Source organism: Pieris brassicae, chromosome 8 (assembly GCF_905147105.1).
Source record: "Pieris brassicae chromosome 8, ilPieBrab1.1, whole genome shotgun sequence".
Lineage (NCBI taxonomy): Eukaryota > Metazoa > Arthropoda > Insecta > Lepidoptera > Pieridae > Pieris > Pieris brassicae.
Window position 1 is genome coordinate 13,511,815 of NC_059672.1, and position 18,021 is coordinate 13,529,835.

Sequence of the window (18,021 nt, forward strand, 5' to 3'; positions counted from 1 at the left end):
AAACATAATAAACTCGTAAAGTTTTTTTGTTCCATATGCTTGTTGGGTCTTCAAAGATCCCCGTTCTGAGTTGAATATAAAGAAAACGTTAAAGTATAGATCTTAAAGGTAGTTGTTTTTGTAAAAATTTTAATATGGTAAAACCATTCTTAACACAGATTAAATTTAGTACAATTTTACGAATAAAGACAATAGGAGTGCGCTGAATAGAGTTCTAAGTATCTGTATTATTTAGTTAAGATAACAATTCCGGTATCGTTGTTAACGGATTTAACAGGATTGTTATATCAAATAGAACGTTAAGTAATATTTTATGTCTTATGCGTTTAGTACAATGTATATTTAATGAAAGGAATATAAATATGTTTTAAAATCTTTAGGATCTTAGGTCCTAGTACTATGTATTACTTAGATATTAGACCTATAATAACGTACATGTCCTATAATAATATAAGTTATTTGTACATACATTAATTTTTCAACTTTTAGATTATCTTGAAATGTTTAATGCTAATGACAATTAAATTATCTAATTATTTTAATGCACAATTAATTATTTTATAATCGCCATTAATAATTATTTTAAAAACACTGACTAAGTATTGTACTTGAAGAAGTCTCTTATCAAATACAAGTAGTCACTGAGTAATAATGTAGCTCTGCAAATTAACTCGATAAGATATACGGTATTTTTCATTAGATGTCATAAAGTTTAAGACAAAACCGGCGCCAACTTTATACAGATATCGTTTAAGCCTCTCTGTATATTTGGACGATCTTATATCCCGCACAATAAATGCCTCATTTATTATATTTCCTTCTAAGAATTACATATGATTACAAAAGATTTAACGAATAATATGATAACTCACCTCATCTTCTTCATCCTCATTGCAATACGGATCAAGAAGCGAATTCTTCCAAAATATAACGTCCGGTGGTATCGCGTACGCATCGTTATCCCTTAAATTCGCGTATAAGGGACTGTCACGACCTACACCTTCCGAACTTGCACTTATCAAACTGTCAACTTCAACACTGCCTCCACACGAGCACCCTTCGTCTGTGTAACTGTACCCATATTCAATTTCTTCGTAAATGTTTTCGTCTGTGAGGGCATCGCGTACCGGCTCATAGCCGTCTTCGCACGTCTTGTCCGGCGTCATCGCAGCGACTGAATCGCACCTGTCTCCTACCTCGTGCAATGCGTACACGGTATACGGTGGCGGTGAAAAGTCACTAGCTGTATCGAATGACAATCGAGATATTGTCGCGCGCTGCTCCGCCTGAGACAAAACTCTGCGAAGAATCTCGTCCGAATTGTGATATCCCGTCGAATGCGACCAAACAGCTGCATATGTTTCCTTGTTTACTTCCTCTGGGTTACATTCCTTGTAACTCCATATAGTGCTCTCGGAATCACTATCTGAATCGACTTGGGATTGACTTTCGGTTATGTCTATATCATCGTAGGTCGTAGGCGAAGGAACTTTCACTTTTCGCGGAGGAATAGGTGGCACTGTCTCTGAAACACTATCTTCCATCACGATCACACTTTTGCAAGGCGTACTTGTCAAAAATGGGACGTCCGTAGCACTGTTTACGTTTTGTTTTGATTCAGTCATTGTTATGTCCTTGTCAGGTAAACTTATATCTTCAAGGCATTGGTCAAAAATATTTAAAATACTGAGAGATATCTGTCGCTGTGTAGGCAAGAGGTTTCTTTGGTATTCATCTAGCTTGTAAATTTCTTTGCCCAACTGGGAAAGTATTTCGTTAAAGGCTTCGTCCGACTCGGATTCTTGAGACACGGCTGAAGGAGCTCGCACAGACACCATCGGATCGTATTCTTCAATTGAACCACGGATTGTTGTAAGCCACGCGATGACTGGCTGCGCGGAACGATCGCGTAGTGTTTCTACTACGGCGTGCGGAATCCAACTTGTGACCTCAACCATTCTGCCACTCATTTACAACACGATAACCGGTGTATGAATCAGCGATTGGGATTCCGCGAAGGGACAAGCCTCGATACGTCTCCGCAGCGTAACCGTATTCAAATTGAACATTTAGTTTAGCGATATCGACGACATTTGCACTCGGCCGCGATTTCTTATCATGATATTTTCTTCCTAACATAAACGTTACAAAATCTCGCGCACGGAGGCATCGTTGACCTCTGTGATAAGGATTGATAATATTCGCTACTAATCTGTGCTAACATGAACGAATACAACTTAAAGAAAAAATTGTCGTCTTGTTCGCGCTTTTCCTTATTTAAAATTAAACGGAAGCGTCCGCGCGCGGCACGTCCAGCGCGATAGTGATGTACAGAGCATCAATTAATGCTATGCGTTCATTCCTCACGGAGTCTGTGACCGATATTCTATGTTATTTCTGTAAGAAGCATGGCGTAATTGCTAAATACTAAAAGCAAATGCAGTGTGGATTAGATAAAAAATCAATTAGTGTTCTATTTACACAATATAACGCCCGAGAATTAATGCTTTCATTTAAAAATATTTTCCCCTTAATAAAACTACTTTGACTATGATCGACTTGTATGGTTACCTTTTTTCTACAAAGTACATGTAAAATTATTTATTGTTAAATGAGGAAAATACTCTCAGCGTATCTGTTATAAATGCCTACTTACTCACGTTGTGGTTTTCTTTGTAAGCGACAAATTATATCCATATAATAACTAAGTAGTACGTAGATACATTAAGTGAACCTAACGATCACGTTTTATAAAATATTAACTTTACCTACGATTTCACTTGTTTCACGTAACTATAGCTTATGATAACGTAACGTATTTTTAAACTAGTAAATATAAATGTTACTCTAGTGTGGTGTTTGTTTAATAGGAAAAACAATACGTTCAGACTGAAATACTAATACTACAATATAATTTTGATTTTGAAAAGTACCTAATAATTATATTCACGTTTTAATTATTATACGTTTGGACGATGACTAATAGGTATATGAGAATTAAATTGATGACGCACAGTTTATCCTTCTTGGTATGCAAAAATATGTTTTTATCTGAAATATTTATTGCGTTATATTATTAAATTTCCTTAACATTCGAACTCACTAGAGCATACGAACGAACTCTATGTAATATAGTAAACCACTAAATTACAGTCGCGCCATGAACATATACCGTACACAATAACAATAACAAAGTTAAAAAACTTATTTTGGTTTTCATAGAACACTTTATGAAGAATTGTTACTTACATTTATAATCTATTTCGAATCAAGTTTACAGATATTGTCGATAAATATGATTCACTTCAATCCTCCGCCACAGACTAATATATAAAAATATCATTACCATTCTAAAAACCACTCCAAAAGCGTTTTCTAATAAATTGGAGTCCATTGGGTGCAATTGACAATTAAAGCGGCCTGTCTGTCAATTGTCTAAATTGGTACACATCATCACAGTAATTTTTTACTTTCTAGACAGGCAGAAATGCTCGCACCGCTGAAGGTTACGTTATGGGGCTCCATCCATTCCGAGTTCCGACAACCAAGATAAAGTACAAAGTACACTGAAACTCTTGTCAAACTCAAAATTAGGTAAAATTTCAAAATAGACATTTAAACTATGTTTATAGACATTTATAATAAAACATACCTGTTGACTTATTAGAGAGATATACATATATTAAGTCAATTAGTGGTGTCGACCTTCGGTAAAAAGTAATTTATGGACATGGTATAACCATAATAAGATTATTCTCCCTAGTCAAATAAAATTAAAATTGATAAAACACATCTGCGAGCCCGCATTTTTTACAGTCCCATAAATTAATATGCTCTGTTCCATCGCTTCGATTAAGTGTATTCAATATTTACAAATTTCTGCAATAAATGTGTTTACGTGATCATGGTAAAGTTGGCACATAAACAATGTTCATGTCAAATGCGATTAGACATACGGGAGTCATACTTTGAGCTGTCTCTAAAACTATGTAAAATCAGGACAAAAAATTGCCTGCGAATAGTCTTTGTAATGTTGTGTTATCAGTGAAAATCAGTATACGTAGCGCAATATTAAGATGAGAATCCGATCGGTTCTTTTGAACTAGCAAAAAGTTACATTGACAATTATTTACTAAAACAGACACCTCGTCTTATTATAGCATAATACAGACACAATATTTACGAATATATTTGACGAGTGTATGTATGTCCAACAAAAACTCCAACTTTATTTAACAACAAATCATCTGACATCGGTATCAGTAAAAAAAACAATTTGACTATAATGAAAACTTATAAGGAAACAAAGACGTCACAACGGATGCGGTAGCTAAGAAAGTAGTTGCAAAACCGATCGAGCCCACATTACTATTCAGGTCACATAATGAATAATTGAAATGAACAAAACATTTGTTTGTTATAAATCATTCGACTTATGAAATGGACCATGACGGCAGGCGAGCTGTGGCACATTAATATGTATGTAAATTGACTAGAATATGGTGATTTGTTATGGGACTACGTCTTACTGCGGCTTTGTCTGCTAGGAATCACAAACAAATTTAGTTAACGTATATTTCATAGCAAGAAATATATCTCGATACACTCACAATAAAATATTCTTTATAGATGTAGACAGACAAACGGTCTTAAAGTATCCGGTAAGCGAATCAAAGAGAAGTTAAAAATAGACAGTGTATTCAAATTACTTATTACTTCCGCATCCTATTCGTCATTACAATGGAGATTGTAGAGAAAAGTATGGGTAGTTAACATACAAATAAAAATGTATTGTCCTACTACGTATACCGTATCTTACTTAATGGCTCGTCATAAAAAGTAATTATTCAAAATACTATATTATTTTAAGTTACTGAAATCTATCTTATTTAGAAGTTATGTTCTATTTAATCCAAAAGATGAAATAAGTTCATAATAAAATAAAAAAATACTGTAACTGTGACTGACCAGGAACGGTAACTATTGTTTAAGGAACAACATTAGTTTTAAATAAAATATATTGATTATACTGCCATCTTTTATCACAACATTAAACTAGTAAATCGTTGCATTAGTTTTGCTGTTCATTAACCACACACTAGGTGGCGGATAAGTAAAATGGAAACTACCACAAAGGAAGTTATTGTTATTAATATAACACTAGATGGCGTTGGTTACCTTTTCTTATCATACTAACAATAAGTTAATTATTAGAACTACGATCTATGAATAACGATGCCACGGACTAATGACAGACAGAAGTATATTTCTATAACGTCTGCAAAATGGAATTAGCCAAAGTTAATCAACTCATAAATCGAATCTCTAAAATAAAAGCTGATAAATCATAATAGTGATAATAATATGACAGCTATTAAGTAAACATACATAAGATTTGAAAAATTATAAATGTATATAAATTTTTAATTTTCTTATAATTAGGAAATAATATGAGTTTTATTACCATAGTAATTGTTAAGGAACAACAAAATTTTACGATACAAATAAGAGAATCAATTATGTTAATGTGACTTAACTAAATAACTAATACTAACTTTAGTGTACATTTAAATTTAAATGCCTTCCTCCGTGCTCTGTACGTTTTTGTATTAACTATCACAAAAAGTAATGCTACATATAACCTTGGAGGCTTTGACTTGTTACCAATGAATATGTATGAGCTCTCTACGTTAATAATTGTTCACTGCGATACATATTAACTTTATTTTAAATATTTCACTATTTTCACGGTCACGAGAGAAACTCTATTAATTAATATTGCTGATTGCGCTTAGGTTTCAGGTACAATAAACCTAATTTTATAAATTGTTTTTTTATGCATTAGAATGGAAAAAGTATTTATCTTGCTCGATGTATTTCGACGAAGCCGCGGCCATTTATTATTTTAATACGGTATGTCCGTTGCGTTTAAAAGGAATTGAAGTACCAATTTTCAAAAATCCCATTCCTCAGAAGTGCACCGAATGTTCTAAAAGCCAGTTCTGAAAAGGCTATAAGCAGGTCAAACACTGCACAACAATGCACAATGACTTCTCAAATGTCTTATGCCACCACACTTTTACACAGAGATTAAGATGCTAATAACTTTTGTTATTTCATGAACTCCTATGTTAACACTATAAATAATTTATAATTCAAGTTTTTTTTAAATTCAAAGCATTTTTTTTTAAATATCCTTCTAATATTAAAATTACTGAATTCGCATGACTTGCTGCAGTTTTTTTGTGTTTACCATGGATTAACCCATTTCGCGGCTTTCATCATAAAATACTTCATACCAAAGTGTTAAGTTAAATACGTTTGTTTAAATGAGAGAAATAAACAAAGCGGTTTCACCCAAATCCATACATTACCGTTTATACTTTACAAATTACTTATACTTTGTGTAAAATAAAATATATCACGGCTAGTGACTGTTTAACTATTACAGCCGTAATTTCAGTGGTTTCATTTGCTAAACGCTGAATATAAATAAAGTTAGTAGGCCAGACAGCTTGGCGCACTACCAATACTGTGGTAATGGACATTTGAATACACTTTTAGAATATCTATGTTTATAGATAGACTATTAAAAAATGTAATGTATGATATTTATTTATGTTTAAAAACTTTCGCTTGCTACCATTGTGTCGGCATTATCGGTTTATTGCAGTGAATGATTTCACTTTTTCACTTTCAGGACCAATTCTCAGTTAATAAAATAACCCTGTCTGAAAAACGACCGTTCCAATTGTAATGAGAAGGTACCAAACAGGTGATCTTTAAGGTCAGCAAGTGGTCACTTGGGACCGGTCGTGTCCCGTTACGCGACCGACACGGAATGTCATACTTTAGTCTTCCACGACAAATGAAAATTGCATGCATCGGCTCTGGATAAGGTCTGTATTGGCATAGTTCCTATGTCAAATATTATTTTCAAAGTGTGCTCAAAATATATAATAGTCTAGTTGATTTTCGCATTTTAACTAATGGATCAGATTAATAATAATTATAATCAAAAATGAATAAATAGATAAACACCTAAAATACATTTAAAAAGTTAGGTCCCTATGGCATTTGTTTACCTTTAATGCTGGCGAGCAACGAAAGCTCCAGCTCTGGGGTTCTGTAGGTTCTGTACCACACTCCAACATATATCATTACTATGCGCTTGAAGCCCACGGACCAAAAGTGAAAAAAAAAGACAATAGTTGGAGGACTCACGTATTCTTAGCGTTTATTTTATCCGCCTGCAAGCGGGATCTTACTTCACTTTCTGTGCCGGCCAATCTGATACAATTATCTGCAACCTAAGTCCTCACCAGTGATTCGCAGTTAAATAATAATTTATAAAATCAATAATTTAATGCGGTTAATTTATTAACTGTTATACCCAATACTTGAGAAATAAAACAAGGCCGCCGACAAACTAGATTATTTTATAATCCCACGTCTTAACATACTTTTCTATGTTGCATATAGGTTTTAATTTTTTTTGTATCAAAATTAACGTCAATAAAAGAGAAAGATACATTAAATGCTACTAATTTTACATCCAGTTCAGCCAGTTTTCAAATCAAGGGCGTAGAACGGAAGAGAAGAATTGTCAATAAACTCTCCGCCTCTCTTTTAATCGCCAAGTTTTTTTTTGCCTAACTCAGGAAGCACTATCGGTGAAATCGTAAAATAATCGTAGTTTTTTTTTGTATGTATAATGAAAATAAATTAAACACTGCGCCACCACATAATATCTCGTCTCAATACATCTATAATCCCATATTATCCCATATATTTTAGTATACATTATATACCTATTACATTATCCGATCTGCTCAACTAAATTAGAGTCGTAGAAATGCTAAATCGTGTTTGCATAAATAGAAACACCAGATCGATAAATTCCAGTTATAGTAACGGTACGATGACTGATCACCCGAAACGCTAATATTTTATGTAAACTTTATTGATTACACACACGAAGATTAAACACCTTGTGAATGAATAGAAATTATAAATGATAATTAAATTTGTTAATTAAAATTATGTGTAATTGTTTAATAAAAGAGGATATAGTTAAATGATGGCGATATATAAATGCTTTATAAACCAAAATCATGATAATAAATCGTTTATATGCTAAGGTAGTGGTACAATTGGATCGATTTCAGCTATTTCTCAGCGCAAAACCTTTGTTCATGTATTTGTAATATCTACGGAGGCTGTGACAAATATACAGAGACGAGAACAAGATTAATTAAAATCAAAACCTTTAAAGTAAAATATAACAACCGTCTAATTAGATCAGAATTACTTTACGTTATTAAATCGTATAGGAATGGTATGTTTGTTTAGTATAAGGTTAATATAAAAGTTTTTAAACATTAAATGAATAGAAAAAATGTCACCCATTACAATCATTATCGCACCAATCTACTACGCGCTAAATACACATAGACTAAAAGTAAATAGGCATGAAAATTTAGAATAATTAAGCATATCAGCTGGTATATATGTCAGAATCGATATATCCTGCCGAATCTATAATTCTACAAATCAACACGACCTAGTAGTGAAAAATATAACATTTGTATTTAGTAATTATATACAGAATATTCATATTTTCCTGTATTTAATTTTAACTAAATATTAAACTAGACACATACTTGGCATCAGATAATACGAATTTATTTTTAAAATGTAGGTTAGTGCCGTTTCTCGATCAATTTTGCCGCTTGAATGGCATTTACGCAACAATACAGTTTTTGTGTAAACCTTAAAAACTAGGTGAAATTCTTCGTTACTTTTATATTGTTTTTATAAAATATATAAGGATTTAATGCATTGTTTACTTAAAAAGAAATTAAAACAGGAAAAAGTTTTACTGTAATAAACGAGTTCATGGTACCTTGACGTTCCAATTGTGTAAAAAATTAGGCTAAGCAATAACAAATCTGAGATTTAACATCGCAATACTTAACGTTTTTGAATCTTACGATTCGGAATTAATTTTTATATTTTAGTATTGAGTACAAACGCTAACTTCGTTGTCATTTACAACTTAGTCATACTTAAAATTAATCTTAAAAATAATATATAATAAAACTTAATAATAATAATAATAATTTATTGCAAAAAATATGCTACAAAATGTTATTGTAATACAATCGTAAGTTCGCATATTCTGCCACACATAATGGCGTGCAAATTTGTTAATTAGTAATCGTATAATTCGTCAAGTGTAAATGACAAGGCGGAAACATTCAATAACCATATATATAATACTTTAATGTAAAATGTCAAATGTATATAAAGACACTGCACATATGTCGGCGTACGGTCAGCACTTAAAACTTAACCGATATAATTTTTACGATTTTGAAACCGAATACATAGTAGTGAAAAACTCCTCTATGTAAGGAGCACGTATTTCAGACGAACGCTTTGAATAATATACATTTAATGTTATTCACTTTGAACAGACGAAACTAAAACTAATTTGCTACTTTCTGAAGGAATCCGAAAAGTGTAATAAAGTTTTAGAGAACGTATCTCGTTGGCACTAACAAGCCCTCGACCTTACGTAAAGGTCAGGGTTGTTACACAACGATGCAGCACTTCATGCCTCTCGTGTTAGGGTAGACATACTTCCTGTTATAATAAAGATAGAAAGAACATTAAAATAAATATGGTATAGTATGGCGGTAAACAGAATGGTCTGATTTATAAATGAATTCTCTTAGAGTAGGAGGATAAAACAATCCAGTGGCGCTACAACATTTGAAGATCTGGAGTACTATGTTTTGTGATCATTCGTTTATTTTTCTACTAGCTAAGTAGGTTATCAGCCTACTGTGTCCGACACACGCCTTCAGCTTTTTGGTTGTAAGGTAACCCGGTACGTACGAAGTCCACACTGAAGCCACTGCTCTCTGATTATGTTATTAATCATGTTTAACATGTAATAAGATTGTATAACTAAAGTTAGTATATATATAGCTTTTCTATTTGTCCGTTTTAAATTATTATTTATATTACTATATGGGTGTTGTGAGTATTATTATTATTATATTTGTGTGTTATGAATAAAATAAATTATTATAATAGCTTGAACAACAAATCTAGTTATATTATATAGATTCATAACTGACAAAAGAAAACACAAATAATAAAAAGGGGTTATCATTATAATCCAGAAATATAACAAATTCAAAGTAAAACATTAAGCACAAAATTCTGTAATTATTAAGATAGTTTAGAAGGCTAATCTATATGAAACATTACATCACACAATTCTACATATGTAATTTTAAAATCCTATATTTGTCTTCAATAACCTATAAACATGTATCCACCCTACATGTTTTGAAGCATTTGAAGGTGTAGATAGAAATTTTCAGTTTTGCCTCGGAGAACCTGCATAAACAGAAATAATATCTAGCAGTTCGGTAACTCTATTGTTTATGGAAATTTTACACAGATATAACATAAATTACAGTAGTCAATATAATCAGTGCATAAAGCATAAAGAGCTTTCGAGCAAATAAGAAGCTATGATGTTTTGTATGAGTAGTTTTAGTCGAAAAAATGTTCCGTTGATTAATAAATCGCATGTTTAGCAAACAATACACAATGCTCAGCATTTTGTAAGTGTTATTAAAAATATTTTTACATTGATTATACAGTCTTAATTCATATATCTTGGTAGAGTCTTAAGACGCAAATAAAATTTTAAAAAAAATCCCGGTGAACCTTAAAATAAACTCTAATACTTAAGTATACGTATTTGGTATAAAAATTCAAGTAGTAGGTGTATTTGAAAGTAATTGGAAATACGAATATTTTCGTAATTAATTACACATTGTATGAAAAATCTACTTGTCTGTAACTAACATTATCGACAAGTTCCTGCTAGAAGTCTTGGGGACCCAAGAGCTGGCGGTTTCTGCAATTGCACATAAAGCTACTTTGAATATATTTTTTTATTTTATTTTAAATATATGAGTTCTTCCCAGAAATTAAAACAATACAGTAAAATTGATAAATCCTACGCAAAACCTTGAACAATAAATTGATAATGCCAATGTCAAACCTACATGCACTACTATTAAAATATTCGAGGTTTTATGGATAGGGGCCTGATACATTTCAATGAATGGTCTTTTAATTCACGTGTAAACAACCCGATCAGATTCTTAAGACTCGTTTTATGTGTATTTATTTTGTCCCTTGTCGTCCGTATTCATGTTTGTTTAGCTAACGAGAACTTCAATAAATATATAAATTTATCGGTCATTCACACATTTGTAAAAGATGCATTAAAATGCGTTTTATTGAGAGTAACTTGAGTTTTTAAGCAACCAACAGTGAACGACTAGGTAAAAGTTTGCTAAAACCTAGGCTCGCTATCATGAAATAAAATATGGGAATGGCTTAGGCCTGGTTACAAGAAACCATACAAATTGGACCACGTTTCCAAAGTTTTTGTCTAGAGCCCGTGCCCGTTATACACGTGGAAAACCACGCGAATACTTTTAAACTTAACTTAAATTTAGCTATTTTCAATTAAATTATAGAAAAACTCCTTTCTTTGAAATACATAGTGTTTTATAGAATATACGATATATTTAGTTTAGTGGTTTAGCTTCAAATTATTTAAAATCTATAAAAAAAATTAATAGTTGAAGCAATCTGGATTTGGGTCATTAGAACCTAATTAGTAAACTTGAATATGTTTTTTTCGTTTAAACATCGACTTAAAAGTCTGAATGCTCAATAAAGTTGTCTTGGAAATATTTCAAATTACTTTTGATCTAATTAATACTTGAATTATATTATGTAAGATAATGTGTGTGTAAATTAAAATTCAGACAATATTATAAAAATACGAATATCGAGTTAAATTTATGAAAACTAGTTGATAAACACAAAAGCAAAACAAACAGCAAAAAGGGACATGTCATGAGTTTCATGTTTTGTTTGCTTAAAAGACACTCTAAAAAAACAACAATTATCTTAACGTGAACATAACTCAAAGGTTATTTTACAGTTACCAAATTGTTACTTATTTTTAATATAATCACACTATCTGCAAATAACACAAAGCAATAAATAACGAGTTCGACAAATGAGCTCCCATTTGAAACGCGATTATTAATTCCGGTCTGGCAACATTGCTAGGTCAAGTTCTCTGAACTAGTTTTGACTCCTTTCGTTTTAAATTTTCTAGATGTAGTCTACATGAAATCTTTTTAAATAGGTGTTTATTATATTAACGTTTATGCTTCGCCTCCGTTGGTCACGCACTGGTTTTTAAATCTGACTCAGAGGTCCACGACGAGAATGTTTTAGCTCCAAACTTAGTTATTATTAAACTGTAACTGTATTTTAAATGTCTGATTCTTACACATATGACAGGTTTTTGTTCGTTAAAAGTTCAAAAACTACCAATATAGTGAAGTATTTCCGCCCTTTGTAAGATTACATACATCTTCAATCATTATGCCATGCGTTTAGATCAACAGATTATGAAGATTTATATTAAGATAATTATAGATCAAGAAATCTGCAAATTAAAAATCTGTACATAAATATACATACTAATAAAAATGTATATAATATTAAAAATGACTATATTGTATGTATAATTAGTTATCAATTCACAATAACAAATCTTCATTATCTATAAATGATAGAAAATTTATACTGATTTCTTAGTAGGTTCCTAGACTAGAGAGCCGTAAAGTGAAGCTAGGCCATGTGTACATATACTATGCTCTCAACATATACACACTTTTAAATTGGTAACTGTCATAGGAGCTATACATACCCTAATTAATTACTTAGTACTTAGGATTTTTTTAACTGAAGTACTTTGTTCAACTCATGATAGACAGGTTATATAGGTATGAACGAGCAGTTTTCGTGAAAGAAAATAGCAGCTATAAAGTTCATCGTTTCACAACAACCGTAACGTTTAAGTAGGTAATATCTAATGGTATTAAAGCGAGTCACATCTCATGTTACACACGTTTCCTCAATGCAAGCCTTACGAGTTACGACATGCAATATTATTACATTATGAAACTAACAAATGTAACGCCTTTTGAAATCTCAAAATTAGTCAATTTTAGTTTTATAATGTTATAAGGAAATTCACTTTTACTTTAATTTGTACAGAATTGAAGGTTTAAAATTTGAGATTTTGTAAAGTAGTATAAGTAAATTATAAAATATAGTATGCCACGTATGAGATAAACTATATGTAATTATGTATATTATGCCAATTTGAGGTTTAGATGAAGAAAGAAACCTAGCATTTATTCCAAGTAGTTGGGTTATACCTTATAATGAGTTGAAGATTTGTAAAAAAAATGGAGTCACCAACTTCTCATTTATATGTTAATATAAAGATAGAACGTAACATATACTTGTACATGATATATTTTAAAAACTCATTTACCACGGATCAATAAGAATTGGATGAACATTATAATCATATTTATAATATAAAAATTTAACACAAGCCATTTTATTATTATTTAAATTCAACCAGTTATTTTTAATTAAAAAAATATTAATTAGAAAAAATATATCATGTAAAGTTTATTTTTAGTTCAACGAGTGCTTGAAATAGAATTATATGTTATTAAAATGTAATATTGTGAAAATACTTTTGTTACCTTATTAACATCTTGGCACCACCCGTGACTATAAAACTACTTCAGAAGCAGAATATTCTATTAATAATCTGTATAACAGGAAAATATCTATACATATAAAAAATCGAAAGCGACTGGAAAAGTATTCGAGTATTTTTTTTTATTCTTTAAACTCGGGAGGAAGCTTTTTAGAATTTTGGAACAAATATTAAATTAATTAATATTATTATTTAGTTTTAACTAGGTTTTTATTCCGGAAAAGCGAACAGTCTGGTAGCATACCAAAATGTTTTAAATGTTGGTATGTAGCTACTAATAAGTTAAGCTAAGTAAAAAAATCATATTACAGATCTAAGTTCGCGAGGACAGCTATTAAATACAATCGAATGAAACTACGAGGTAATAATGTGTAACGGGAAAATTTATTAACTTTTCCATTGACGCATTGCTCATATTTATCCGCAAAAGCTGTAAAGGCCGTAAAAGATTTGATCACTGGTCAATGTCAAAGTTATTTCTGCACCAGAGCGTGCGAATGGAAACTGTAAATCATTATACACAGATATTATGAGTTTGGCATTAGAATTATACTAGGCATAATTTTGAGACGATATTCTTAATAACAAAACCACTAATAATAAATGCCAATAATAATATGTCGCTAAAATTAATAATACCCATATAATGATTATGCCCTTGTGAGTAGTAGATGTGAACAATTAAAGCAGTATCATTTGCAGTAGTCATATTACCACGGGACTGGAAAGGCATATTTATACGTATTTCTAGGATTATTTTTTAAAAACTAAACTAAACATAAGTGGTATGTGCTTATTGTTTACCCGAAATTTGTTACTTATATAAAAAAGTGACCTATGGAAGAATTTTCAAAATAATCAACTATTTAATTATTTTTAATGTACACCTAAGAAAGAAAAAATTAAACTCCATCCAATAATTCAATCCGTGCATTCTATATTTAAACCACTGTCAACTAAATTACCATATCCGTATTTACAGATTCAAAATAAAACCTTATTGTCTACGCCTCAAAGGTCATATAGCATAGAGTGGGGTGCGTACAGGAAGCGCATATGAAGTGACAGGAAGGTACCAATTGTCTGATCGCCCTTGCCGGAGATTATCCCGTTTCTTTTGTTTATGTTCTCTCATAGACAATGTTCTTTACTTCCTCATTTCGTTTATTTATTTTAACAACCAAAGATCATAAGTTTAAAGCAATCGGTCATATTAATGTTTTTCAGGATTAAGGTTTAAAATGGAACCAACTTTTAGACACACTAAAATTCCTTGACGAAAAAAAAATATAATCATTTAGAGTTACAAAAGAAAAGTTGGTTCGGTTGGTTTAGAAAGATTTATATTGGGAATTGGAATATATCTTTACCTGTCCCTGCAAAGAATATTAATTAGACATATTGCATGAATAGCAACTACATAAAATATTATGTGTTCTATAGTAAAAGCAAAAAGCATTAAACATTGATTGTAGCATACTAGCATGTGATAATACCGTTCTGCGCAGTACGACGCAGTCAAGCGCAGTTATGTAATACAATTAGTTTTTGTTTTTAAAAAACACGAGTCGATTGAGAATTGAACCTCTCATCTTATTCTAAAGCCTATTAGGAGGATGTTTTATTACTACTTTGCTATCAAGTAAGTCAGAAAAAATACGGTTAAAATATTATATGGCGTGTTAATCTACTTTTTTAATGTCTCACATTTTATATTATCCGTTTGTGATTCCATGATAGTCAATTCCATTAGAATTTCAGCCTCGATCAAATATTTAATAAAATGATAACCTAAGGTTATTTCGTATAAGCCGTATATTCATAATTCATTTACGATTCGTAAAAAGTCAAGTTTTAATTTTCTGTGAGAATCGTACGGAATCCAGTCTGTTTACAAACTGTTTGTAGCGCATTCTTCATTCTGTCTATTCTAAAATGCCACAGACGAAGCATTTCCACAAAGCTTAGATTGAGCAATAAATAATAGAATTTGAGAATTGCCAATAGATTGATCTGAATCGGACGTGATGGAATGTCGCATCACATTGCATTCATTAACGTTCAATCGTATTTTAATTACAACGCTTTCTACAGACTACAAGCTACACGCTTTACCTGCTTCCTGTTCGGTTTTTACTTGTTAATCAACCGTGTTATACTTAACAATAATAAGTGAAAATAATATGCATCACGACCGCATAAACGTACATATACTTAAAGAAAGAGATGGGCAAAATCCATGAGATCTGGTTATCAATATCCAATAGATCCTTATTTATTGAATTAACATTGCTCGAACTTCCTGAGATTTAGTCTTCTAGGTTAGAATTCAGATACAAGTTCAAGTGCGAACTAACTCTTACATCTGGCAAGTGCTTATTATTTTGACACATGAAAGTATCACAACCTTATTACTGCTACTTCACAGCGTGAAAATCTTTACTGTATAATGATGACTTTTTCGAGTCTTTAATTAGTTAAATGAGTTAAGTAACAAAAGAGACTGTTTGTCTAAAGCCTAGGATCAAATGTCTAGGCTATGCATAATACAACACAATATATTGATTTAAAACACTGTGTCAATACACAAAATGTATTGAACCACGCGTCTAATATTTATTTACACAGCAGTCGTCTATTTCTTATCGACCGTAGTGACTCAACCGTTTGGTTGAGTAAATAATCAAGACTGTGGTACAACGAAATTGATATCTCGCAAGCGGAACAAGCAAGAAAACATGAATAGGTATAGTGTGAAATGAAACACCACACATATAACCTTTATAGGGATTTAGCTTGTATATACCGTTGTCTATGTTTATTGCAGGATGCCTTACTCCATCAAAATATTGAATCCTGTCACAAAGGTGAGTTGATCGACAGTTTTTAGCTGATGATAGTTTGAAATGCACTAAAACATTACGATTAATTGTAAAAAAAAACTGAATACAGATATCCGTTTTCCGCATGCAAGCTACGGTACTTACAGATAAAAAATAATAAAAATTTAAATACCCGCTACACCCAAGCCACTGGACCGCGACTTTCCAGTTCACCTCCTGTCATCTGATACTTTATTGAAGGTACACATTATATTAAAATATTCATTCTTTATGTGAAACATTTAATAATATGTCCTAAACTTTTAAAGTTTCTTAGTGACTCGTAAGACCCAGATGATTTGTGCATCTAAACTTTAAAAGTAATTACATTTAAAGTTTAGATGCACAACGTTTTAAATACGTAGTACTTGAAAGGGAATTTCATAAGTAATCATGATATTAAATCATATTTATGAGTCAAGTTAAAATCACAAATGCTTCGTTTTTACTTTGTCTGACTTACAGCCACATTAAAATAAATGAACGTGAATAAGCAGGTACCAGGAACTTATCTTCAGCAGAAGTACATACTTAGTATTTAGACGCTATTAACGTTAAGCACGGGCTCGTAAGTCAATTTCGCAAATGTTCTTTAATTAAAGTTCTATATAGAAGTTTATTAACATTAGATGGAAACACGAATTCATTAACCATGAAAAAGTTGTCGGACAAGCCGTATATTAAAAACAAATGAAGAAGTGTATTCTTTAAAGGAATGAGGAAGAAGCGTCGTTTTATTAGATTTTTTTTTGAGATAAGATAATATATAAGACAAAGGTCACACTATCCCTAACGCTTAACTAGGGATAAGATATAATTTTATGACGACGTTACAATAGTTTTTGGAATGAACATAATATGTTTGTTTACATATATATATATATATATATATATATATATATATATATATCATATATCTAAATAAGATTTACTTGTACATACAAAAAAAAACAGTAAATTTTTTGAAAAAAATGTGAAATAAAAATAAAGAAAGAATAATAATTAATATATAAACAGATATAGTCTTTGAATTTGAAATGTATGTTATACATGTTTTTCAATAATTGTATGTATGTATTTTAGAAAAATGTAGAGCTCGGTCAAAGATCAAATCAAGTACATACTCGTGTAAAAAGAAATATGTAATTTAGGTATGTTGATGCCTGAAAAATAAACTATTAATGTTCTTAAAGACGCTTTATTATTACGTACATCGACATAGAAACGAGAAAATCAATTTTAATTTCAAGATTACGTCGAATCGTGGGAGTATGAAATAGCTTTTCTTATTAGCTAATCTGTTGAATGCAAGTGAATATACTTTGTGGGAATGCACTCGTTTCTAAAAATCTTACAATTATGAAAACACATACAAGTCATCATACATACTTGAATTCATTAAAGTATGGTATATGTCAAAGTATTATCTAAAATGAGCTTCTC

General features: G+C 31.1%; 1 protein-coding gene across 3 annotated transcripts in view; it reads right to left on the bottom strand.

Annotated features, from left to right (window-relative positions):
* LOC123713667 overlaps window positions 1-18,021 on the bottom strand; it is a 64,536-nt gene that overhangs the window by 27,870 nt on the left and 18,645 nt on the right. Inside the window, exon 1 of one of the 3 annotated variants that reach the window (XM_045667458.1) lies at window positions 873-2,475. The exons of the other annotated variants lie outside the window; for them this stretch is intronic. Coding sequence (XP_045523414.1) covers window positions 873-1,970 — 1,098 coding nt within the window. The 5' untranslated portion in view covers window positions 1,971-2,475. Of the gene's footprint in view, window positions 1-872; window positions 2,476-18,021 lie in introns of those variants that run through there. 3 annotated transcript variants of the gene reach the window in all.